At 32.2% G+C, this 25,640-nt stretch overlaps 7 protein-coding genes across 13 annotated transcripts in view; 5 read left to right on the top strand and 2 right to left on the bottom strand.

The window, feature by feature from the left end:
• LOC126754793 (ion transport peptide-like) overlaps nt 1-6,046 on the top strand; it is a 103,263-nt gene extending 97,217 nt beyond the window's left edge. For 3 of the 4 annotated variants that reach the window (XM_050466919.1, XM_050466916.1, XM_050466918.1), the window contains exon 4: nt 959-2,981. In XM_050466919.1, the coding sequence (XP_050322876.1) occupies nt 959-1,100 (142 nt within the window). In that variant the 3' untranslated portion in view covers nt 1,101-2,981. Of the gene's footprint in view, nt 1-958; nt 2,982-3,989 lie in introns of those variants that run through there. The other variant, XM_050466917.1, reaches the window with a different exon arrangement.
• Nucleotides 1-25,640, top strand: part of LOC126754776 (sialin) — a 441,635-nt gene that overhangs the window by 346,925 nt on the left and 69,070 nt on the right. The gene's annotated exons all lie outside the window — the stretch shown is intronic.
• On the top strand, nt 6,851-9,268 carry LOC126754774 (zinc finger CCHC domain-containing protein 8 homolog). Its single transcript, XM_050466885.1, has 3 exons — nt 6,851-7,930; nt 7,986-8,108; nt 8,165-9,268. The coding sequence occupies exons 1-3, from the start codon at nt 6,923-6,925 to the stop codon at nt 8,939-8,941; spliced, it is 1,908 nt and encodes a 635-aa protein (XP_050322842.1). The 5' UTR covers nt 6,851-6,922; the 3' UTR covers nt 8,942-9,268.
• Nucleotides 9,622-12,830, bottom strand: LOC126754794 (small integral membrane protein 14). Of its 2 annotated transcripts, none has more exons than XM_050466921.1 (4): nt 12,556-12,830; nt 10,889-11,002; nt 10,779-10,824; nt 9,622-10,712 (listed from the first exon to the last, which is right to left on the bottom strand). In XM_050466921.1, the coding sequence occupies exons 2-4, from the start codon at nt 10,958-10,960 to the stop codon at nt 10,492-10,494; spliced, it is 339 nt and encodes a 112-aa protein (XP_050322878.1). In that variant the 5' UTR covers nt 10,961-11,002; nt 12,556-12,830; the 3' UTR covers nt 9,622-10,491. The 2 variants fall into 2 exon arrangements, with proteins under 2 accessions (XP_050322878.1, XP_050322879.1); XM_050466922.1 differs by lacking the exon at nt 12,556-12,830 and adding an exon at nt 11,359-11,728.
• Nucleotides 13,121-14,484, top strand: LOC126754781 (tRNA-uridine aminocarboxypropyltransferase 1). Its single transcript, XM_050466895.1, has one exon. The coding sequence runs from the start codon at nt 13,249-13,251 to the stop codon at nt 14,212-14,214; it is 966 nt and encodes a 321-aa protein (XP_050322852.1). The 5' UTR covers nt 13,121-13,248; the 3' UTR covers nt 14,215-14,484.
• On the bottom strand, nt 15,648-21,314 carry LOC126754782 (polyadenylate-binding protein). 2 transcript variants are annotated; one of them, XM_050466896.1, is made up of 3 exons: nt 20,790-21,314; nt 19,772-20,699; nt 15,648-18,597 (listed from the first exon to the last, which is right to left on the bottom strand). In XM_050466896.1, the coding sequence occupies exons 2-3, from the start codon at nt 20,501-20,503 to the stop codon at nt 18,373-18,375; spliced, it is 957 nt and encodes a 318-aa protein (XP_050322853.1). In that variant the 5' UTR covers nt 20,504-20,699; nt 20,790-21,314; the 3' UTR covers nt 15,648-18,372. The 2 variants fall into 2 exon arrangements, with proteins under 2 accessions (XP_050322853.1, XP_050322854.1); XM_050466897.1 differs by having other exon boundaries at nt 19,772-20,671.
• On the top strand, nt 21,750-25,530 carry LOC126754771 (breast cancer type 2 susceptibility protein homolog). 2 transcript variants are annotated; one of them, XM_050466876.1, is made up of 2 exons: nt 21,750-23,144; nt 23,213-25,530. In XM_050466876.1, exons 1-2 carry the CDS (start codon nt 21,824-21,826, stop codon nt 25,231-25,233), a joined length of 3,342 nt encoding a protein of 1,113 aa, XP_050322833.1. In that variant the 5' UTR covers nt 21,750-21,823; the 3' UTR covers nt 25,234-25,530. The 2 variants fall into 2 exon arrangements, with proteins under 2 accessions (XP_050322833.1, XP_050322832.1); XM_050466875.1 differs by having other exon boundaries at nt 23,210-25,530.

Below are 25,640 nucleotides of genomic sequence, written 5' to 3'. Positions count from 1 at the left end.
CAAAAGTCTCGCAAAAACTTGTAAATATGATCCTCTCCCAAAAGGCAAATAACTTAACCACTTAAGATCCTACAAACCTTAAATCTATCCAATATCCCTTTCAGCTTAAATACAAACCATAAAATGTTCGTTTTGTGCATTATCTCATTTAAACAGGCAAAATTGTTTTACACACGAAACATTTGGCGAATGTCTGAAAGTACTAATGATACCCGAAGAAGAAGTTAGCCAACTTCAATACTTCGTTAAGGTTATAAACGGTTCGCCAATGCCATTCGCTTTTACAAACATGCAATGAAGAGATGCGGCTAAGAATGAATTAGTGTTTACAGCAACATAAATATATTATCAATACTTTTAAATTACACACATACATACCTATTTGATAGTACTTAACTGGAAGTAATCGTAAACTTTAATCATACAAATTCATTTTACCTTAAGTGCTATTGAAGCTCACACATTCAAATTGTTGGAAGCAAACTTTTTTATTTTTTGTGGTTAGATTACGGAGACACTGCACAATCCCAGTTTACTTTTTGTTTGGTATATCATATTTTACAGATTCTATACATATGTATGTACATACATGCAGACATATAGAGACATATTTTGCATATGAAATGTGTTTATTTCACAATTTTGGGGTTTCGTTATTAATAATATTTTTAAAATAATTTTTTAATTTTTTTGTATTTAAATAATTAATTTTTAAGACATGTTTAATTGTCAGTTTAATTATATATTAAATTTATTTATTTCGAAACTTTTTAATTAAATTAAAAAAAAAATTGTTTTAGTCATTATTTTTTTAAGTTTTGTTTATTTGTCAATTCAATTATATATTAAATTTATAGTATATTTTATTTTATAAAATTACGTTTGCTTTTAAATATTAATTTATTTGTTTGTTTTCTTTATGCTTATGTTGTTGTTTTATTCTTTTGTTTATTTTTAGGAAAAACTGCTTCGATTCGAAATGGTTTGGAGAATGCCTGAAAGTGCTTTTAATACCAACGGAAGAGATTTCGAAATTACAGCACTTTATTAAAGTGATTAACGGCTCTCCAATATCATTCCCACAGTCGGTCCCAACATAACTTTAGTTTAGATGCAAAACTTTCCAATTTCCAATTAATTTGTACTTATTTATTATTGTATTTTACGATGGTTTAAGTTTCATTTGAGTTTTATGATTTTCTGTTATTTATTACATACATATGTAATTAATTATGTTTATGCTTAAAATATGCTTAATTTATTTTAAATAACAAAACAGAATCTTAAAAGCTAACTAAACAGATATAAATGAAACTCACACCCACACAAACACACACACATATATACAATAGAAAAACGCAAAAAGAAACTTTGCAGAGAAGAGAATGAAATTCAAAATATTTATAAACTTATTTATTCTATAAGTAAAGTTAGTAACTTTATAGAGAAGAGACATAAGCAAAAGTGAAAAGTAATGTAAACTATAAACTCAAAGTTTTAGAAGTGGAAAAAGAAAAAAAAACTAAAGCAAAAATTAAATATAACGGACTTGCATAAATACGCTTTTTGTATTTGCACTAAGTAAAACGGAAAATGTGGAGTCTAGAGAAAAATTTTGCACAAAAACATTCGACAATCAATAGAAATACAACGCAGTACTGTAGAATAACAGTAACATTACACAAATCTGTAGTTGAGCAGAGCGCCAAATGCAATTTTATTCACCTTACATAAAACTGTAGAATATCAAAGCTGCTTCTCTTAACTTTACATAAAACTGTAAAATAGCTTGATTTCAACTGCAGTACTGTTGACTTTACATAAAACTGTAAAATAGCATAATTTCAACTGCAGTACTGTTAAATACACATAAATCTGTAGCATAACAGATTTTCAAAGGCAGTTCTGTTAAGTTTACATAAAACTGTAGTTTAACTGCAGTACTTCAAATGCAGTACTGCTAACCTAATTCCAACCTACGCAACATCACTTTAATAGCTTAAACGCAAGCATAGAACATGTCTCGGGAATATTAAATACTAGAAAGTATTGATTTTGTATTTATAAATATATTCGTACTTTTTTGAATTTTTTTTAACCAAAAATCACCAAGCATAACTTTGAGTTTTTAATTTACATGTGTTTGTTAGTATATACAAGTGTATATGTAGGTATAAATGCATGAAGAAATGTTAAACTATTATTGTAGTAAGTGCTTTCCGATAAGTATTTATCTAGAAAAAATGTTATTTTTATAAATTAAAAACAAAAAAATAAAAACAAATTCAACAAAATATTCCTTTATACATTTTGCAATTTGTGAAAAGCACACATAAAAATCCAGTATGAAATTTTTCCAAACATCAACAAAACTACATACGAACACTTTCACAAAAATATTTATCTCAGTGCAGGTACATTCAGAATGTACTGCTAAGACAGTTGAAGCACTTTTAAGAGTTTCTAAATTTTTTATAAATAAATACATTTATATAGAATATACATATAAATATATGCTAGAATCGTTTACAAAAGCTATGTACTATATTTATAACAAATTTATAAAAAGAAAAACTGTGAAAAAAATTTCAAAATATATTAAAATCAAAAAAAGATGGCATCAAGTTATGGTAATGAAACGTACATACATATATGTATGTACATACATAGCGACTTACATACATATGTACACCACACACCTATATGGCATGTATGTACATATGGTTATGTATGTGAAGGTTGAAGAAATTTGTTAGCAAATATTTACTAAAATTATTGTGATAAAGTAGTAGAACGACAAGCATGCATAAATATGTAGTAGAAAGTATGTTGTAAGAAACGGCGAAAACGATCGAGACGAACCACAGCAACAATAACGCCGACCAAGCGCACAAGCAACTGGCGTAAGCTGGCTTTGGCAGCACCACAGCGCGAGGCCGAGTGGCGAAACCACAAAGAGGAGCGCGTTTTGTGCCTACAACAATACAGATCGCACCGAAAAACAGTACACACATTTGACAAATATTTGTCTGCGTGTGCTTGGCTGCGCAGCATGGCTTTGAACTTGCAGGACTTGCGCATCAACACATTACAATTACAAACACACACATGTACCAGTGCAATAACAACAACAATAATGAACTTTTGATTTTTTGGTATGTTTGTTTTCTTTATTTCATTTGATTTATGTATAAAAATATTTTTTTTTGATTTGGTTAAAATGTTGAACGGCCCTTTGTGTGGCTGCTTTTTGAACGAAATATTTTTTTGCCCACTCTGTAAGGCTGCAGCGCGCTCAAGCGCCTGAAGTTAGGCTACCTTTGAGCAATGAAGTATGCATTTGTATATAAAACTTTGTCGATTTTGAATTTTTTTGTAAAAAAGTTTGAAGTATGAACTTTTGCAACAGATTTTTTTTTTAATATGATGCTTTAAGTTTTTATGATTTTTTTTGAATTAGTGATTAGTTTGCGATAAAAATTTCTGGAATTAAAATAGAATAATGTACATACATACATATATGTAAATATATAAATTTAGAAATTTTTCATAACAAAATTTTTTTATAATAATTTTTTTATTTTATTTTTTAATTTTGTATTAGTACTTTTGATTATAGTCAACGGTACACTCACTCTGACACAAACACGCAAGAGTATAATTTTTTCAAAGCTCTTTAGTCGCAATTTTGTAAATAATTAAATACAATTTTTAACGATTTATTGACTATACAAACCATAAATATTATATGTACATTGTAAATAAAAGAAGAAGAAATAAATTATTTAGACGACGGACAAAGTCCGCTTTTAGAACCAAGATTTCCAAACATTTTTTGTCGGAACTTGTTCGATTTTGCCGACTACCAATTGAAGACGCACTTTTTGTTGATGCGCTTGAAACAGATTTTTTCGAAATATTTTTGCAAAATTTAAATTACAATAATATTACATGACTAACGGCAACTGTTCTCCCATTCTCACACACAGGCAAGATTGCTTCGGTTCACAATTCTTCGCCGCCTGCGTCGAGGCTCTACAACTGCATGAAGAGATGGACAAATACAATGAATGGCGCTTCACTCTCGGCAAGAAGTAAGGTGTGCCATTCTACTGCGTTCTACTAATTTCATTGTTGACGACCAGCGGACGACGTTCATGCGACGGTAACAGTGTGTGGCTTGTATGTACATATTGTGGATTTTGCGATTGTGTTGGCTTTTTATGAAGATCAAACGACGACTTGGACTGGAACACTGATAATGTTAAATCAAATGAAGGCGATAAATAAACAAGTGATGTACTCGTATGTATAACCGTATAACGAAAATGGCAATGTGATTCTGATGATGACAACGTTGATAATGAATGGAGTGATGATTATGACTACGATGACGATGACGATGACGACACTGGCAGCTAAGCATGAATATAGATTATGGAGTAATGGAATACTAAAAAAAATATTTATGGAATTTTATATTCAATTTTGTTTAAAAAAATACTTAGAAAGGAATAAGCAAAAAACACACGTACATATTATCAATGGAAATTTAATGAAATAAACAAAAGTATTTAGCACAAATTAATAAAATAATTGAAATTTAAATTTAAAGCAAAAATAATCCTTTCAAATTGCTCGTTGATGTACTTTGATGTCTGCATAATGCAAAGTTTTAGCAAATTAATTGAAAAAAAATTAAAAAAAAAATAACAACAAAATACATATTTTCTATATTTCTGTATGTATAGCTATTTTTCATGAAATAAAACTAAGTTTATGCACAAAAATGTTAAATGTAAAAAATAATTTCAAAATGTGAGTATTGAACAAAATACAATGTGTGTAAAGTTTTCGTTTCTTGCGTTATACATATATCCGTCTCCAGTGGTTAATTTAAAGCTTTCATAACTTAAAAGATTATTTACAAAAAAAATAATTGCAGCCTCAAAAAAGTATTTACAAAAGAAAATAATAATTTCAGCGTAAAATAATACTCCATTTACACAATTTGTTAAAACACAGTGTGCGTTAAAACGAAAAAATGCAAATAAAGCAAAAATCCGATTGCATTCAAATTAAATTTAAATGCAACAAATCGATTAAATCGAAACCGATAACAAGCAACAAACAAGCGACAAATATATATAAATATAACGGAAAAACACACAAACAAGTATTTTAAATGTCTGATGTAAATAGATGATTCATTATTTTTTATTATTATTTTGTAATAATTTGTAATTATATTTATATTAATATAAATATTATTATGTTAAAATTTAACTATCGTAAATTATTGATTATGTGCTATAAGTAGTAGCTATCGAATCGTGAGGTTTTTATTTTTTACAATTTAATAACTTTACATACATATACATAAATATACTTGCAGAACATAATATGAATGCATTGTATTGAAAACATAAAAGTATTTTTAATTTGTAAATTATTTTTGCAATAATATCCTTAAGTTATTTTTACTAATTATATACATACAAACATACCTACATATATATAGTAAATATATATATATAAATATGTATGTACATATATGCTATATTGTACTATCGTTACGATGATTTTTATACTGTGCAAATAATAAGATAACACAACAACAAACAATAAAAACAACACCTCACACAAACTCATATGTAAATTCAATAGACCACAAATGACGGAAAGTGTGTAGTTAACATATGATGCGATATATACAGATTTATAAGTATGTAAATGTGTGCATAAACTTGTATTATGTACATTAACATTCATGTGCATTAAATATAACTAAAAAAATATGTTTGCAACTACATACACACACATAAATGTAACTATCGCTAAAGATTTGTACAATCTTTTTTACTTTGTTTTCCACTTTACATACATACATTGAATATCATAACGCGTATTAAGATTTTATTTTTTATGATTGTAATAATATTTTATTTGTTTTTGATTTTGAGTTTTGTATGATTATTACTTTTAAATTGAAACTTCTTTGGATCTAGTCGTAAAATAAAGATTGTATAATTCAAACTCTAATAAATTGTTTTTGTTATTATTGCAAAAAAAGGGTTAATGATAAGTAGCAAATCGCAGTCGCGCCGAACGTGCGTTTTCGTATATCTGCTGCCTCATGAGGAACTTGAGTTGATTAATTAAATACATATGTATATCAAACCTCCGATGCACAGATTGAAGCGGTTTTATTAATATTTAAAAAAAAGTCGGAAGTTGGAGTTTGAATCCGGGAAGCAAACCAATAACAAGTCAAACAGGATTTAATATTATGTACATTATGCAAGAAACAACAACAGTTGAGTCGGGACTAAAGATTTTTCACCGTTTGATTATTTGCTTAACAAGCAATTGAAACGCTGTAATAGATATAGTTACGGTTTCATTTTTCTCTGTATATTACCGTAGTCCAAATTTTAACAAACATTATTGCATTATTTTAAATTATTAGCGACAAATTAGTAATATTTCCTTGAATTATAACAAATTGTTTATTAGAGCAATGTGGACTAAACTAACGGCTGCACAGAGCCATGTCCTCAGACAGGGTGCTTCAAAGAAACAAAATCCGAAATTATTTATCAAATAACTAATATAATACTTAATACTTTCTATTAGTTTTTGATATACACATTAAAGCCTTCAACTCTACCATAATATTAATTTGGGGGGAGTCTTATATAAAAATATGTTGAATAATTTATATGATCAACATTGAGTATGTAAAAATATATTATTAAAATTTGTGAAAATGTATCATTCTCAATTTCCAACTGTTATATTTTTCGTGCTTCTTGTGCTGTACTGATTCCACTTCGTTTCTATAATTTTAGCACAATTCGATTTAAGCACGGTCGAAAGTTTACTTTCTATGGACAATATTTTGTGAATTTTTGTATTCACAATGGACAAAAATGCTGATATAATCAAATTGGATAGTGATAATGAAGATTTGGATGACCGTGTTCGTGACACCACCACAGTTGATTTAACTTCGGACACTAGTATGAATGAAACTCCTGAAAAAAAATTGCCGGTGGCTGTTACGGTTAAAGAGGCAATTGTCTGCGTTGATTTCGAAGAAGGAGAGGTGGAGGAAGCACAAGAAGCTGCGGAAATATGTGAACCAACAGGCAGTAAACCAACATTGGCTTTTGAAATAAAGTTTTCAAATGAAAGCGTTTTCAAAGAATATGGACATAAAATATTGGATTCGCTTGATAAAGCACTCAATATGTCTGAGGATAATTCAATTTTTGCATTTAAAATTTCAAATTCTGAAAATACTACAGTTAGTAGTATAAACGCTTATATAGCAAAACAATCAGCTGCCAACCACTCCGATGATGAATTAAGTGATTGTGAAGAGGCGGTGAGCATAACAGAAGTAGCACCTGAGCGCCATATGTCAGAAAATGAAGATGATTCGCCGGATTTAGACTTGGCTTCGTTATTTACAATTGATACCTCTGGCTCGAAAAAACTTGACACGCAATGTGTACCTTCATATAAACGTAGTATTAAAGATGTTTTGAATGAAGAATCTTCAGCGCGTAAACGACAAAAGTTAGAAGAAGTGGAAAACGAGTGCCAAAGGGTGCGAACAACAGTCGCTTGTTTTAATTGTGGAGTAAATGGTCACTCATTACGTGAATGTCCTAAACCGCGAAATAACGCGCGTATAAATCGTGCAAAATTAGCACGTAAACAAGAGAGATACCACATTGATATTGAACAAAGATTTGGACATTTAAGGCCGGGTAAGATAAGTGACAAACTACAGACAGCACTTGGTTTAAAGCGCGGAGAACTGCCATTCTTTTTCTACCGCATGAGAAAGCTTGGTTATCCACCAGGTTGGTTGGAGGAGGCAAAAGTGGTGCATTCTGGCATATCTCTAATTAATTCAGATGTAAGAAAAATATTTTTTTTCTTTAGTTCAAACTTTGTAAATTTTTATGTTGAAGGGAGACGCAGTGATGGCATCGGAAGAGGAAAATTCACAGGAAAGCGATGAGATTAAATATGACATATCTAAAATTGTAGACTTCCCAGGATTCAATGTTGATCCTGGTCCGAATTTCTATGATGTAAGTTATATATAATTTATTTGTAAATGTTTTAACTTTAAATTAAATTATTCTAGGACTATAAGCACCATAACGTGCCGCCTTTGTCTCGCCATCAACGAAAAGAAGAGTTCATTAAGAAATTGGGAAGCAATGTTGTGAAAGGTTATAAACATAAAAGACTTAAGAGTCTACCACAAACAACTAATGTGGCTGAGATTAAAACTAGTATATTGGACAATGCCGATATGGAAATTGAAGACGACGTTGCGATTAATGAAAATGTGGTATTTACTCGCCCTCCTCCACCACCGGAACCCGCAAACGACATTAAACCACCACCACCACCAACATCGCCAGATGATGCAACTACCTCAGCAACGAATGAAGAAAGCTCATCCGCTGCAAATGAACGTACTTGTTCGCCCACTTTAGACTATTTGGAGGAACGCAAACAAAAGTTACTTGCCGAATTGAAATCTGGTCTGTGTGATATTGACAGTTTGTCTTCAAGTAGTGCGACCGAAGAATCACTCGCACTGGAAAGTAGCAATAATGAGGCGAAAACAAGCGAAATATCCAAACCAAAAAATATGGACGAAATACACACAGTTGAACCAACGACGCCTACGCCATTGGATATTATTAAGGAATCACACATGGGTACACCTGTGTTGCAATTTTCACCATACGAAAAACTACCAGCTGGTGACAATTTCAAAGTGGGTGTTAGTGATGTTATTAATTTTGAAAATCTGCCGGATTCAACTGGCAAGTATGAGCAAATGAAGGAGGTTATTAAAAAAGTACGAAATATCGTTACCAAATTGCATAACGACGATGACGACGGATAAACAGCGAATATCAATGTACTGCATGTTTAAGTATTGGATTCGGTCTGAAATTGCATTTTGTAAAATGTCTGAATGGTTGTGTGAACGTATGCTTGTGGTTAATTTTAATTGTTAAATACATAATAATTTTAAAATAAAATGATTACATTATTTACTAAGATTCAAATACCGCGATTTTCCTACAAAGGATTTCGTTACTTAATTTTAGCTACAAATAAATTACAGTAGAACAAATATAATGAGTGTAATTATGTAATTAAATAAATCTTTGTAACGCTAACAACAATTTATTCAAGACAAAACTGAAAATAAATTTTTTACACAATATTTCTATACAAAAACGATTGTTTCTCAAGGCACGAACAACATTTTCCTATATCTACAAAAAAACTACTTAGAAAAGGACGTCACCCAAATTTCGGTCATGGTTGTTGTTGTAGCGGTAGAAAACATTTCTAAAGTAATTTCGAGTCATGGTGCCGAGTTGACATTCCTTGGCCAGATAGAAATTTGGGTCCATTTCATTACTTAGACCCGACTGTCGTGGAAACGGGCAAGGCTCTTCATGTTTACCATTTACATATATATTTGTACTCGTATATTTTAAAGGGTCTCCCACGTTTCTTTCTGGGTAATACAAACTTCGAAACAAACTTAATATGCACTGTTCAGAGATAGAATTTATGTGTGCAGTTGTAAATTTATTTATTCAGATTATGTATAAGAATTTAACATAAGAAATATTACCAACTATCTACTTCAAGTTCGTGATATACAATGCAAGCTGCAGCATTTAATCAAAAACAAAGTATGTTTATGCAGATATGTATACGCACATTTATATATACATATATATGTATATATGTGTGGTAATATTAATTGCTTTGAATAAGTGGCATTTGTTAAATCGTCTTAGATTTTTTTTTTTTAATTTTTATGCTTTTCACAAAGAACACTTTATATTCATTCACGCTTCTAAGATACACCAAGGGCGAGCCAATATAATTTTCACAATAAAATCACATTATTAAAACACTTGCACAATCAAATATTTTATATGAATGTACATACATGTACATATATACATATATTCTTATATATTCAATTACAAATATATTCTTATTGATTTGCGAGCAAATTTGGTGTTCCTAATTTTCACTTGAGAAATCCTTGTATGGAATGGTTTGCATTAGTTGCAGAAAAAGTTTGTTATATATTTTTTGAATAATTACAAATTATTTAGAAATTTTATAAATACATATATTTTCTTCGCGTGATCTATAACATGCCTAAAAGTTTTCAATTTTTATTGCACAATAATTTAATTTATTCCAAATGTTTGTTTTTAAGCTCTTTAGAACCCATTATAAACATCTTTTAATAATTTTAAAACGGTTGCAATGTAAATTCGCATGATAGAAAGCCCTTAGGGAACAATTATTTAGAATTATACTTGAAAAAAATAGGTGGTGTTAACTTATTTGTATTGATTTACAGTTGATAGACAAAAAATTTAGTGTTTGCAGTTCGCACGTAACGAAGCGCCAATATTAATTGACTGCAGGCGGTGCCGGTGGCGGCGGTGGTGGTGGCAAGCCACCATTAGGATCTTGTCTCTGCGAACGCCGTTTTGTATTTGTTAATTTCATAATCGATTCTGGCCTTATCAAATACATAAGCACCGCAAAGATCATAAACATTGTAACCATAGTGAAGTTACTTTCCTCATTTCCAGTGCCAGTTGTAGTGGTCTCACGCATGCGACCCGATACTGCAAAAATAATATAAAAGTAATAATACCAATAAATTTGAGAAGTGTCAACCCCCAGAAACTTACTATCGACGCATTCCGTATCCGTGCAATGATTCTGACTCTGGCGTATCTGTAAGAGAAACAATTGATGAAAGTTAGCGCGCACATAAAACTGTGCAAGGATGCCCACTCACCATCGCCAATAGTCGCTGCATTGCGTACTCGTGCGACCAAACACACTCGCAACCATCAAATTCATCACCCATTTTTGTGCGTTCAAAGGTTTGCCACTACTATTGCTTGTTTAACTGCCAAATACAAGATAAAATCTAAATTAATTCCAGCAAAGTGAGAGAGTCGGCTATCAAGTGTTTATCCGTGTTTATTTGTGTGGTGTCAACTTAAAACAAAATGTATATATGTAAATGACGTGTCTTCTCCACAAGCTTTAAAAATATTATAGCAATTAATTGTTTGTAGTTAATGTACACAATCAAGAGTATATATGTATGTATACAAAAACATTGCTATACAAAAACATTGCTTTTTTTGTTTGTTTATATAAAATTATTATACAGAAGTGTTATTAAGATAATTTTCCAACATATATGTATGTACATACATAGATACGTACACAATAATTTTATTTTCATTAAAATTTTACCTCAACTAAACAGTTCTATAAACTCTTTGAAATGTAGCCTTAGATTTTGAATTGTTCAGTTTATTACAAAGCGAGTGTAATTACGGCTCATAAAACACACAAATTGTTTCCTCACACGTCTCGTTTTACTGATAAGGTTTCTAAATGCGAGTTGAACGAAGTAAATTCCAACACAATACACATTAATTGTGGGTAGCTTGCAAAAATGTCTGGCATTATGACAAGTTTTAATTATTATTGTTTGTATGTTTATGTTTTCATCATTTTCTAACATTTCACTGTATTTCTTTACATTTTTTTAGCAAGAGATAAGACAAGTAAAACAAACGGGAAGGACGCCTAGGGCTTAATTTAGACCACACAAAAATAAAAAATACCAAAGCATAAGCCCGGATGTATTGTTAAAATGTTAAAGTAAAAAATTAATTTAAGTTACACCCTTCTTTTATTAACAGAGGCATCCAAAATATTATAAAATCATTTATTATATAAGTAAATATATCATATAAAGCCCCAATTGATAGGCAGATAACTATCACTGAGCATGAAAAACAATTCAACGAGAATAAGCCAATTACTTGTAGGTCACAATTTGTCACCGACCTTTGGAAAAAAGCTTGGAATATTGCATTAAACTTGTAGAATACTGATAATCAAACCAGGTTCTAACAATGCACATTTATACATACATATATGTATGTATGTATGTGTCCATACAACGGGATATGTATTTACATCTTCCAAAACCATTTTTACAAATTTCAATTTTGTAAGATATGCCAATTGGGTACCTCATTCATCATCTCATTACATTTTCAGAAAATATGCACATTAGTAAATTGTATGCAGGTTTAATAGCAACGTACTATTACATATGACACGGCATGAACGGATGCATATACATACACACATATGTATATATATATATAAACATATGCATTTATTAGCACATCAATAGAATTGTATTGCATTTTATTAGTTATGAGTTCATTGGCGTATATACTTCGCTCCTGCTTCTCCTAAAATAAAATAGCATATCACATAATATTGATATATGTATGTAACTACATGATTCCAGTTTTGATCTCCTCCCAGCGCACTTCACTTTCCTCTTTACTGTCATTTCTATACATATGTGAATATACGTACTTACATACATATGTAAATGCATAATACACTTGCACAATATCTTTTTACCTATTCCAGCAACTCCAAAATAACTGCAATGTATTTATGAATTATCGTCGGAGGTTTTCCAATTGCTCCTTCCAACTTCTGTTTCAGCAATCTAATTAGATTTTCGCGGAGTAAAATGTTATAAACGACGATGACACGTATTAGCAACTTTCCATTTTCCACTGCTGTTCACAATATTTTCACTTAATTTTTACTCTCCAGATTTGTGAAAAAATTAACACAATTTTATGATGTGTGTGTCCGAAATGAGAAGCAATGGAAAACAACAAACTTGAAATTTATTTATAAAAGCAAATAGCAAATAAGAGAACAATATTTGAGAGTTACCAGAGTGTAACATTATTGGAAAGATAGAATATGCCATTAATCGAAACGATTATTGTATAATAAATTGCATCGATTGCGTTTTTTTGTACTAATTTCACATGTAACAACTCTTTAGTTTTTATTTATATATATTAACAAAAAGGGGAAAACTTTTACCGTTGTTTCAAAAATTATAAAAATTAATATCGATAAGTAAACACATGTGTACCTATTATGCTGAAATTCCAAACAGCTGATTTCGCCAAGTTAGATGGCGCCGAAACAAGTGTTTACAATATCTTAATTTTATTGAATTGAAAACAATTCTATTTAAATTGCAAAAATATATATAATATTTGCAATTTTTCATAATATACTTTTTGTGCAATGACTCACCCAGTGGAGAATGTTTCAGCACCTAGGAAATATCCATTTGCAAAAATGCGTCTAGACGACACACATCAATTGGATGCCATTGAAGGACGCTTTACCTGCACACAATGCAATCGGTCACGTAAATTTTATTGTTACAACTGTTATGTACCGGTTGGAAATGTGGGTGATTTCATACCTCACGTTGAGATACCAATCGACATCGATATAATAAAGCATAAAAAGGAAATTGACGGCAAGAGCACATCAGCACACGCTGCAGTTTTGGCTAAGGATCGTGTTCATGTTTATGCATATCCAGATATGCCGGATTATTCAAAAATGGATGGTGTTATACTGATATTTCCAAGTGCTAAAAGCTTAACGGTACCACAGCTCTTCAATCAACGTGTACGATTAAAAACGGAAAACAATTACGGCTTACCGAAAGGTCACAATATTGGCACAATGTTGAGGTGGCGCATAGATGAAATTAAAGATGAACCAGAAGAGGGCGAAGAATACACAAATAAAATATATACATATGATAACCTACCTGTAAAGCGTGCTATATTCATTGATAGCACGTGGAATCAAAGCCGCGGTATTTATAAGGACGTACGCTTAAAGGGTTTACCCACCGTAGTTCTACAAAATCGTTTTTCGCAATTTTGGCGACATCAACGTGGCAGTCCGCGTTGGTATCTCGCTACAATCGAAGCTGTACATCAGTTCTTGCTGGAAGTACATGTCAATGCTTGGGGCCTCAATAGGCAGTATCGTGGCTTAGATAATCTCGAAATTGGGCAAGGCTTTTACGAGACTGCGCGTTTAGTAGACGCGGAGGCTACAAATGTAGCACGTGATGCGCCCTATAATGGACAATATGATAACTTGCTGTTTTTCTTTGCCAATATGTACGATATAATACATAAATATTATGACCACAACCAACTGAAATCGTATCGCAGACCGATATAAAACTGTCTTTATCAAAATAAATAAAGGAGAAAGTAAAAATTAATTTATATGAAAAAAAATATTCAAATTTTTTGGCTTTTTTTGGATCACACTTAATGTAATATCTACTTCCTGGAGTTGTTGGCCTTTTCTCTCTCTGACTTTTTCTTACTAATAAATTTTTGTACATTTTCCTAATAAAAATAATAATATATCTCATAGAGAATTTCTAAATATATTTCAGGTTTAGAAGATTACAATAAAATCCAAGAACAAACATATAAATCAAAATACGGTTATTTTTTGTTAAACACTTTTTGCAAAAGCATTTTATTTATTTATTTTTATTACTTTTTTTTTGTTTGTTTCACTTTCAAGTAAGTATATATATATATTTATATATTTTATATTTATATAGATAGTTGATGGAATTAATATGTATGAATGTGTGTATATAAGTTATTTACTTGTATATAAGACATCATCGATGTCACTTTCTAGCGATGCAAATCGCAATACTGTAAATGCACAATCTCACACAAAATACGAAGATCACATACATACATATATGGTCATAGATAAATAAATCTTGTGTATGTCGGTATGAAGTACGCAACTTTCCGGATTGTGTTTTGCATCGCTTGAATCAATTTTCTCCCTGTGTATGTGTATATATGGTGTGTGTGTAGGTGTGTTTCACTGTGTGTCAATTTGTTAAAAAAAATTTACTACTGACTGCACTGATTGATTTAATGTGTTTTGCTGCTATTTGAAATTTAATACATAGTTGCTTGTTTTACTTATATTTTTTTAGCAAATTGTACATTAACGGCATATTTACGCAGTGAACAGATCGACATGTAAATGTGTCGCACTTTTTTATTGACCTGCTTTTAGGCGTTCACAATGTGAAAATATTCTTAAAGTGTTTTTTTGGAGGGTGTGTGGGACACTGTGAAACATCCAATCATTATCGCAAAACAAACAAACACGAGGCTACAATTCATTTATACTTATGTATGTGCATTAAATGCAGAGAAAACAAAATCGCCTCCCATAACGGGTTATTTAACGCGATTCCACACTCTATGTGTGTATGTGTATATGTTTTATTTTTATTGCAAATGCCTTACATTTACACAATCGTGCTGCTTGTGTATTCTCCTGCATTATACCTCAGGCGTAATACTTTTTATCGCATCTTAGATGTCTTTAATCTTTGTCGATTCTCTTTTGGCTACTGTGTACATTTTTTCTGTTTGCCGATATTTCAATTTTTATCACTCCCATTGTTATTATTATTATTTATTTATTTATTTATTTTTGTATAACAGTTTGTCAATGTAAATCCCAATGTATGAATATATAATAAGAAAAAAAAAATATAATAGTCATCATAGTTGCCGCTAAAAGGCGTCATACTTAAACTTAATTTAGGAAATAAAAGAATAAAATAAAGTATATGTATGTATGTACATATAGTATATTGTTAATAATCGTTAACAAGAATGTATAACTGAATAACTACGAGACCAATTGCTTGCTTGTAGACAAATTCGAAAACGTTACAACAATTTACTGCAATAAAAAATAGAAAATGGCTCTAAGTGATGTCCAAAAATTTTCACCTTTCGAGCTGTTTGTTTTTACACGTGTGTATTTTATTTTTGCATTTAACATATAAATATGGTACAGCCGAATCATAGGGTAATGACAGCAACGACAATTCTTGGGCATGGCAGTGGCGATTAAAGAGGAAAAAGTCTCACCCTCTCCCCAGCTGCCCATGAAGTTAAAATGTAAAAGCGTAGATTTTATTTGATTTCTCCTTATTCTTCTCATATATTTTGTGGCCACTGCTGCCGGTTACCGCTATGATTCTGCCATTAGGCAAGTTTGTAACATTCGATTGTTATTACGTTTGTCTTTACTTTTCTTGTTTTTGTTTTTGTCTTTGAGTTTTTATTTAATTTTAATTTTTTGCTTTGTTGACTGCCAGTTTTGTTTTATTTAGTTTTTTTCTAAATTATTTGTTGTTTTTCGAGTTGTTTGTATTCAATTCGTTACAGTTTGGTTGTTTTTCCTCATTTAAGTTATTTTGCAACACCTTGGTTTCAATAAAAAATAATTACTAGTTAAATTCATATTTATACAACATGTATACATTGTTTTAATCATATTGTAATTATAGATTTTTAAGGGAAGAGGGGAGAAAAAGGGGTTTTGTAATGGAAAGAATTGCAATTGCATTTCGTCTAGTAAAAATATATAGTAAATTTTCATTTGCTTAATAATAAAATTTTCAGTTTTTTCTTGCTGCTCTTTTGCTTTTCATATGTATATGCATTACTTCACTTTTCTTTTGTTTTTGTTTTTCTTTACTAACTCATTAATGTCCTTTCTGTTTTTTGTTTTACTTGCGTTTTTGTATTTTTTTTACATTTATTTTCATTTGTGTGTTTCTTTGTGTAATATCTATACATTTTGTCTACGTTAAGAACTTAAATGTTAAAATTTTTTTGGGAACATTTAGTATAATAATTTCAATCATAATTTTTTTTTCCTATTACCAGTATTTTTTGGGTTAATTAGAATAAAATAAATTACGGTTAGTCATATTTTTGTTTACTTCATCTGGATTTCTGTGCTTTGCGTTTGTTTTTCTCTTCGCTTAATTTAATGTTTTCTTGATGTTTACCTTTTGTCATTACATTTTTTGTTTTTGTTTTTCTACACCTTTGATTACACATATTTTTGTTTTTATTATCATTTTATATTCATTTATTTGTTTTATGCCAGTATTATTTTTCTTCGCCTTTTTAATTACAGTAAATACACATTTCTTGCATTTTGAATCGATTTTACAACTACGCTTAAAATTTGTTGCCTTTTCTTTGCATTTGGGTTTCTGCTGTTCTTTTTGTTTTTGTTTTTAGACATCTTACGTTGTTACTACGTACTTTTCCATTTTTTTTTTCTAATATTACGATTCCGTTTTTTATTTTTATTTTACTTTTTGCAATACAATTAAATACTCTTACACATAATATGGAATTGGGGATCATTAATATTACAAATATTATTTTTTATTTTGTTTTTGCAAAGTGAGTAATTTAATATAAATGTACTTTCATGTTAATATTAGCGTTTCTCGCGTCATATCTTCCTTCAAATTTATGAAATGTGCTTTTTCATGTTTTCAATAGTGTTTATTAATTTCTTGCCGATTCGTGACAAAATTCATTATACATTTTACATATACATATGTATATAAGCAAACATGGTTGTATGTGTGGGTTTGTGTGAGTATGTGTTTGTTTAAGCTGTGTGTGTGTGTGTAAAATTTTGTTTGTTTGTGTACATTTAGGAGGAGTGCATGAATAATTGTAATAGTAGCTATAATAGTAATATTTATATATATATAGATAGAGACATACATACATATGTCATTTAATTTGAAGTTAAATTTATGTTTAATTTTAGCTGCAAATCATTGAGATGTGCTCAATGCGACATTCATAAATTCTACTGTGTAATCAACGTTAAACGGCGTTTCTATATAAAGTTTACTTTTCCATTCATTTTTCATTGTGGTAGTTGATTTCTTTTTTTCAATTTTGCTTGCGGAATATTTTTAGTTTTTAAAAGTTAACAATAAGCAATACATTTTTTTTATATATTTATGTTTTTTTACTAATGCAAACTTTCATTTAACATCAAAACCAAAATTGAAAAATCCCATAATTTGCTTTAAATTTTACATCTCTACATGTACATATATGTGTTTGTTTGTATGTATGTGTATTTAGTTGGTATTTTTATAATATTCATTTTAAATTTTTAATAATTCTTAATTATATACGATATTCGAAAATTTCTTTCAATCAAGTTGCATCGACTCGCCTGCGAAAGTTCTTATGTATGTGTGGATACATCATTTATCATGATCATTTATCAACTTTCGTCGATTCAACTAAATTTTGTGAAGCTAATTGTTGTTGTAGCATTGAAGCATATTCACCAATGCTTCACTGAAACATATTTCTTATACTTACCACCTCATGAGCTCGAAACTAATATTCATCACTAATCCACTTCGCAATCAATGTTCGGCTCATATTTCATCCTTATCTGCATCAACGGTTATTTTCTTAATTTTGCATCCTTTATTTTTTTCATTTAATAGTAGAATACTTGACCAGCCTTCTGCCGTTTACGTTCTTCGAGTTTTCGATTGATCTCCTGTTGGCGTTCGACTTTGTTCAGTGCACGTGCAACGTACAAGAACTTATTGTCTCCTAATTGCTTACCATTTAGACCGATAACAGCTGCCAGAGCCGATTGTGGGCTTTCAAAAGCCACGAAACCAAAACGGCGAGAGCGGCCCTCTTCATCCAGCATCACCTTAAAAATGAATAAGTACCGAGTTAGTTGAAGATGTACTAGGCGCGTGAAATGCACACTTAAGATTATACTGTTAATCGGGTTGCAAATATTGCATTTAAAAATAAGTGTATTAAATTATTTTTATCTTGTAAACCCGAAGAACGTAATAAGAAATTATTTTTAAATTTTTGATCCCAAATAAAGGTTGAAAAAACTTTAATCAAACTTATAACTGGAAAAAAATTTAAAAAAATATTTGTTTTAGGATTTAAAATTTTAATTTAAATTAAAAAAACATAGTTTAGCTCTTTTTGCCTTCTTTTTATCTTTTCTCAATCCAGCCATTAATTTTTAAATAGTTTTAAATAGTTTCTCAATTTTTAATACTAAACATTTTAGATTTTAAATTTTAATTTTTTAATCGAAAATATTTAAATGTTAAATTTAATTTCTAATCCAAAGATCTTCCAAACTTGAAATTAAAATATTAACATATAATTTTAAACAAAAATTTTTGAACATTTTACAAATTGCAACGCTCGCTCACACTTACATTGACTTTTGAACAAAATTATGTTAAAATACATTTATGTACACACCAATGACTGTCATATTCGTATAAACATCAAATATTTATTTTCTGATTTTAACAACTTAATTATGATGTTGAAAATTTAATTCAATAAAAGTTGATTTTAAACCAATCAAACGAGGCATATGCATGATTAACCAATACCATTAGTTGTCAAGCCAAGGCCTAACCTGGACAGTAAGGCGGGTGTTCAAGAGTGGGCAGTTGGGGTGGCACACCAAAGCACAAGGCATAAACAAGGACATGCGCAACGCTATATTGTTACGAAGCAAACATTAAACTGAATATACCACAGCATAGGATTTAGGAAAAATTGTGTAACAGAGTAACGTAGATGCAGGGGGCACTAAGGGCAGGAGAGCTAGTGAGCAGGCATGGTATTAAGCACAAAAAAAAATTAACATATTTTTGAAAATACATAGCTGTCAGCTTAATATACAAAAAAAAACAATAACGTAATAAGTTTCAAATAATTCAGTTTCACTGTTAGACACTTGCGCAACATTAAATATGTATTAATATTTCACGTTGGCTTGTTTATCAGTTAACATTGCTTTACAACTACACCATATATTAATGAATGAGGTCGCTGAAACTTACCCGGTGACTTGTTATGCGTCCGTACGGTTCGAACATTTCATGTAAATGTTGATCAGTGAAATCTTCGCTGAGATTCTTCACATAGAGATTCCTAAATTGCGATGCCTTTTCTTGTTCACGATCACGGCGTGGTATGAATTTTACTACTTGCACCTTCTGATTATTGCACAACATACCGTCCACCTTTGAAATAGCAATACGTGCAGCCTCTTCTGAATCGAAATGCACAAAACCATAGCCGCGTGAATTGCCATCCTCATCCTTAGCAACATTGCAATTTAAAATGTTACCAAACACGCAAAACGTGTCGTAGACTGCTTTGTTGTCAATGGAGCGTTCCAAATTCTTGATATAAATTTTACCACTATCCGGTGAGCTAGAGCTTGCACCGCTGCCACTGCCGCTACCTGGCATGCCGCTGCCATTGTTTGGCATATGAGGCGACATTGAAGTGATGTTGCCGCTACCCATACCCATGGGCGCATGAGGTGCATGACGATTCATAGCCGAAGCGGCATGGTGAATATTGTTATTGGCTGAACCGGGATGGGCACCCGGATGCGTACCATGTGCCGCCGATGGATGGTGAGCCATTGGCCCGCCAGCTTGTCCCGTAGTAGCATGATGGTGCAATTGCGGTTGTTGTGGATGATGTGCCGTAGCCAATGGGTGGCCAGCGTAATGATGGTTGGGGGCAGGATTGCCGCGAAACGTCATCGAATTGACAAACATAATTGGAGGTGGTAGTGGCGGCACTGCGGGCTGCTTATGGAGCGTGGTGGTGACGATAGAGTTGTTATAAGCGTTATTGTAAGAATTGCTGCCGTAGCTAAGAATTTTGAAGTTTTTTTCTTTTTGATGGAGCACCGGCGCACGTTCAGTTACTCAGTTATGCTTTACCTATATTTCATGCACGTATATCAATTCACTATTTGTTCACAAAATCAATAGACAATAAAAAATAACAATTTATAATAAATACTATGTGTGAAAAGCGGTAAAGTAAATGATCAGCTACCTAAAAATTTATGTGCACCGTTTGACGCCCAACAAACAGTTTTCACTTTTTTATCCCACACACCTCTCCAACCGTGTTAACAATTTTCAATTGCTCGTAACTTGTCCGTTCGCTAGTTCGCTTCGCTTCTCGTCTTCGTTTGCGTGTGCGTTTTGCAAAAAATCGTTTTTCCGCCTTGCTTTGCCTTGTTTCACTTCACTTTTCTTTGTTTGATTACTTTATTTCCTTTGCTATTTCATGTATTTTCCTTCTTTTCTATTTTCTCCAAAATTTCACTTAATGCTTTAACACTTTTCTTTGCTCTTATTCTACCTGAATTTTTTCATTGCCTACTAATATAATAGCAAATTATGGTGTTGATGTTATTTTACAACAATTAACAATCGCATAACAAGAATATTAGTTTCTTAAATTTCTTTAGTAGAACCAAATTATTTAGTTCTTATTTAACAAATTTATTTTGCGAAAAAACGATTTGTAGACTAGAGCCACGAACTTGCGTGCGAGCAAAGAAAATGGGCACGTATTGCAACGTGAAAAGCTGTGGCCACTCAGCAGTAAGTGAAAAGATGTTGCCATCTAGTAATAATAAATTTATTTATATTTATGCCGACTATAAATTATTTAATATTTTTTATCAAATGAGTCACAAAACATAGCTCGATTCATATCACATAATTTTTATTTACTCTTTCAAATAATTTTCAGTCACTGCAGTGAGTGGATGCATTATAAATGCACTCATTGATATTACACAATATACGCAATGTTTGTATGTATTATTATTGAAGTAATTTCCACAAAATTGCAACCACTCGTATTTTGCGGGTAGTTATTTAAATAATAACTTTTACTTTGCAAAGAATTTATATTTTAATTACAAAATAAAAAAGTTATTAAATTTTGTGCTTTACTTATCTACATCATTTACCTTATTTTCCTCAGTGTAGTTGACAGCTGTCTGTTGGTGATGTTTGAAAGTTTAGTTTTGTTTATTTCTTAAATTAAAAATATTTTTGACGACTACTTCCTCGATGGCTGATGAAAGTATTAACTCTAGTCCACGAAAATTGAATAACTCCATACACAAATCACGTTTACATCGAAGACATAAAAGGCTTAACGCAACGTTCACTACAACTTCGGAAACATCATGTAAACATGAAGAGGAGGAAGGTTTATCCTGCACACTTCTGGTAATGTATGACTCCGACGAGACTATGGAAAATTCTATTAAAAATAAGTGTCTGCGCAACGAAAAGCCAATATCAAAAGTTAATACGAGTTACGATCCATTTGCTGAGCATCGTCTTCTTGTCCTTGCCGATCGAAGTAGAACAATGCCCAGCAGCTCGCGCCTTTTTAAGGCTACACAAGGTTTTGAGCCATGTAATAATTTTTTAATTGAATCTCTCGAACAGCGAGAAGACAAAATTAGTGAAAATAATCGTAATAAGACTGATGTATTTGAAATCACAGATTCTGAATTGTTGCAAGTATGCGAAGAAACAGAAAAGAAAACCATTGATTTGTCAAGTATAAAAGAAGTTAAGGTGGACATAAACAAATCGCCTTCAACGCCTAAAAGAAAAACAAAGTCGATAGTAGATTTAATACTTGAGGATTTCTGTAGTTCTCCACAATCTCCTGAACTGCAGCAGTCCTCCGAGGAGAGTAATTTTAATTTCCGCTTTACTAATAAACCCTTGCGAACGTACAGCAAACGCAAACACGAAATCGTAATGGCACGTCAAAATATTGCTGAGCAATATAACAAGCCTACTAATAGTGTTGCACATTGCGTGCTTAATGATGATTTGCTAAGCAATGATTCATCTACTGATCTTTCGGTGCAGGAGGATCAAACTGAACATATACCTGTGAAAGAAACAGTCGTCGTATTGCAGCATTCACAGAGTTTATGTGAAAATTTACAAAATTTGAGCGCTTATTTTACTGAGTCGTCCGGGGAAAGAGATAAAAAACAAGATCCAAGTACTGAATTTGTGGACCATCAGTTAGCGGAAGACTACTTAGTCATAAGGACAGAAGAAAAAAGTAGCTCGGAAATATATTTCACAGCGAACAAAGCAGAGAATGACTCTATGCAAATCGAAGAAGAACTAGTGCTACCAGAAACGGAGGAACACTTTCAAAGTCGTTCGCTCATATCATTTACAACGAACAGAGTAGAAGATGATTGTATGCAGATCGACGAAGAACTAGTGGTACCGGAAACGGAGGAACAATCCAAGATCAGTTCCAATGGACACATTTCAAACGAAGAAGACTTTAATGGCTTCAGCAGTGAGGAAGAGGACACAAAACAAAACTGTGATACATTAACACCTAACGGTATGCTACTTATTTACTTTTACATACAGCATATTCATTCTAATTATATTTTTTTTTTAATATAGAAGACGATACAAATAATGACGAGCAAAACGATGAATGGTATGATGAATGTGATATATTCGCGAAATTCGATATGGGTATTGCCTTGGATGCGGCTTCATCATTCAAGTTGGAAAAAATTGAAACTTCGGAAGCAAATCATACAATAGATACTAACGGATGTAATTTTGCGCAAATGAACGCAGAGCCACTAATAGGCTTTCGAACTGCTTCCAATAAAGAAGTAAAAATATCTGCAGAAGCTCAAGCACGCGTGGCGTCCATTTTTCAAAATCTACCGCCACTACCGATAAATAACAGTTGTGACGAAGAGTTACCTATCGAAGAGGAAGCAGGAGAAGAAGAAGGTTGTCAAAATGTCATGAACCGAACAATAACCATTTCAAAGACAAGTGATAACTTAGTTGATGCCTCAGCAAATCCGAATGATCAGATCGGCAGCAAAGAAATGCCGGATTGTGGGGGGTTTTCCACTACCTCCTATAAAGTAATTACAAGTTCAAATGAAGCAAAGCAACAAGCGTCACGCGCCTTAGAGATGCTAACGCCACTCCCACAGGACGAAATATGTCTAAAGAATGACGCTACTTCAAACGATGCCTCGACTAGTAAAGAGTTATTCATTGGGTTTCGCACAGCTTCTAGTAAATTAATAAATATATCGAAAGAAGCGCAGGAACGTGCGTTAAAAATACTAGAGCAACTGCCAAATGATGGCATGGAAGCGGAACTTGATGCGAAAAAATTGACAGGATTTGCCACTGCGTCAAGAAAAACGATACAAATAAGCGATGATGCAAAGAAACGAGCTGCGCGCATATTAGAAGACGTGATGGAATTTCAAAAAGAAAGTGTTGAGGACGATGTTAAGCGGTCTTTAGAAAATTTACAATTTAGTGAGTGGCCAGTGGAAGAGGAAGACGAATTGGTGAATGAAAAAGGGACAAATGCAAATACTGCAAATGAACACAAAACAAATATTCCTGGATTTTCGACAGCACCTAAAAAACAAAGAGCTGCTGTTATACTAGAAAGCTTACCAGAACTGCGTGTCATAGAGAAATTGAAGACTGAGAATATCAAAGGTAATTCAGAAACTAAACCGTTAGATAATTTTCTGTTTCCTGAATGGCCTTTAGCTACAGAAATTGAAGACCGAATGACCGATAAACCCGAAACAGCATTGAATGGATTGAATAAGAGAAAGCGTAGCGATAGCGAAAGTGCACAAAATCGACGAATATCTGCATCTCCACCTCGAACACCAAAATTATTTTGCAAATCGACTGGTGGAGAACGTAGTCCGCTAGCTCACATACAAGCGACCATCACTCATTCCAGTTTGAGCGAAATTGCAGTAAACACTCCGCCAGATTATCGCGCTAGACATGGCATAATAGCGCGTAAGAATCTGCTATCTCTAAATATGAGTAACAAATTGAAGGTGAAATTTTCAAAACATCACGACTTCAAGTCAGAAAGTAGCATGGTTGAAACACCAACGAAGCGAAGCGGCGGCACCACCGCTGCACTAAGGGCCAATGAACCCAAATCACCACCTGCCACACCCATACCAAACTTGCAAGAATTTTTCAACTCAGCCGCCATGAGCACCAGCACTCCACAGCCTCCAGTACGACAGCAAACGCGCATGAGCACACGTGCCAGAAAGCGGGCGGAATTGGTAGCAGCCGCTTTGAATACACCAACTACAACAAAAGACAAAACAAAAATCACGACCCCGACCAATGATGGCTCATTTAAGCATATTGATTGGGAAAATGACAGTGTGAATAAAAGCGCCACTTCGCTCAATGTCAGCAGATTGTCAAATTCCTCGTGTAGCAACATAATGAAAATGGAATCGAATCCGACGCCGAAACAGCGTATTGAGCGCCTGCGTATGTATGGCAAACCGCCAAGTGTCTCGCCGATTTGTATGTCTAGCACAAATAATTGTCGTGTATCGGGATTACAAAGACGCACGCGCAGCGCCGCTAAGGGCGAGCGCTTCAGCAGAGAGTAGTGCGCCGTGAGCATTGCTTGCTGAGATTGTTTATCCTGTAAAGCAAAGCATGCGCTTAGATATCAGTTTATCTTACCAATAGTTGTTAGCAATATGTAAATATGTATGTAAGTATGTAAATTTATTTTATTTTCGTTTGCTTTTTGTCGCTTTTGAATAAGTTCAAAATCTTGTTTAAGTTTTGATAATCTGATTTGTTAAATGCTGCAAAAGTCAGGTATGCAAAAGTTTGAAAGAAACAGATTTTTGTTCAATAAATTTTGATAATCGTACTAATGAGTCGTATGAGTAACCGAAGTTAAACTTTGTTTTTGTGTTGGTTTCAATATGCACAGTGTGGTTAGCTGGGTCAATCTTCGGGTCGGCTTTAGTATACCATCCCACGATTTCTGGATTAAAAATGGTAT

Source organism: Bactrocera neohumeralis, chromosome 4, assembly GCF_024586455.1.
Source record: "Bactrocera neohumeralis isolate Rockhampton chromosome 4, APGP_CSIRO_Bneo_wtdbg2-racon-allhic-juicebox.fasta_v2, whole genome shotgun sequence".
Classification (NCBI taxonomy): Eukaryota; Metazoa; Arthropoda; class Insecta; order Diptera; family Tephritidae; genus Bactrocera; species Bactrocera neohumeralis.
The sequence above is the reverse complement of the archived record's forward strand: the minus strand, read 5'-3'. Positions and strand labels throughout refer to the sequence as shown.

Excerpts from the sequence above, each read along its gene's own strand:
- LOC126754782 (XM_050466896.1), bottom strand. The coding sequence starts at position 20,503 with ATGTTTGTCAATTCGATGACGTTTCGCGGCAATCCTGCCCCCAACCAT. Across the intron at positions 18,598-19,771 it reads GACGCATAACAAGTCACCGG|GTGATGCTGGATGAAGAGGG; the intron begins GTAAGTTTCAGC and ends TTCATTTTTAAG.
- LOC126754781 (XM_050466895.1), top strand. The coding sequence starts at position 13,249 with ATGACTCACCCAGTGGAGAATGTTTCAGCACCTAGGAAATATCCATTT.
- LOC126754774 (XM_050466885.1), top strand. The coding sequence starts at position 6,923 with ATGGACAAAAATGCTGATATAATCAAATTGGATAGTGATAATGAAGAT. Across the intron at positions 7,931-7,985 it reads TATCTCTAATTAATTCAGAT|GGAGACGCAGTGATGGCATC; the intron begins GTAAGAAAAATA and ends TTTATGTTGAAG. Across the intron at positions 8,109-8,164 it reads CTGGTCCGAATTTCTATGAT|GACTATAAGCACCATAACGT; the intron begins GTAAGTTATATA and ends AAATTATTCTAG.
- LOC126754771 (XM_050466875.1), top strand. The coding sequence starts at position 21,824 with ATGGCTGATGAAAGTATTAACTCTAGTCCACGAAAATTGAATAACTCC. Across the intron at positions 23,145-23,209 it reads TGATACATTAACACCTAACG|AAGACGATACAAATAATGAC; the intron begins GTATGCTACTTA and ends TTTTTAATATAG.
- LOC126754794 (XM_050466921.1), bottom strand. The coding sequence starts at position 10,960 with ATGGGTGATGAATTTGATGGTTGCGAGTGTGTTTGGTCGCACGAGTAC. Across the intron at positions 10,825-10,888 it reads TGCAGCGACTATTGGCGATG|ATACGCCAGAGTCAGAATCA; the intron begins GTGAGTGGGCAT and ends TTTCTCTTACAG. Across the intron at positions 10,713-10,778 it reads GGATACGGAATGCGTCGATA|TATCGGGTCGCATGCGTGAG; the intron begins GTAAGTTTCTGG and ends TTATTTTTGCAG.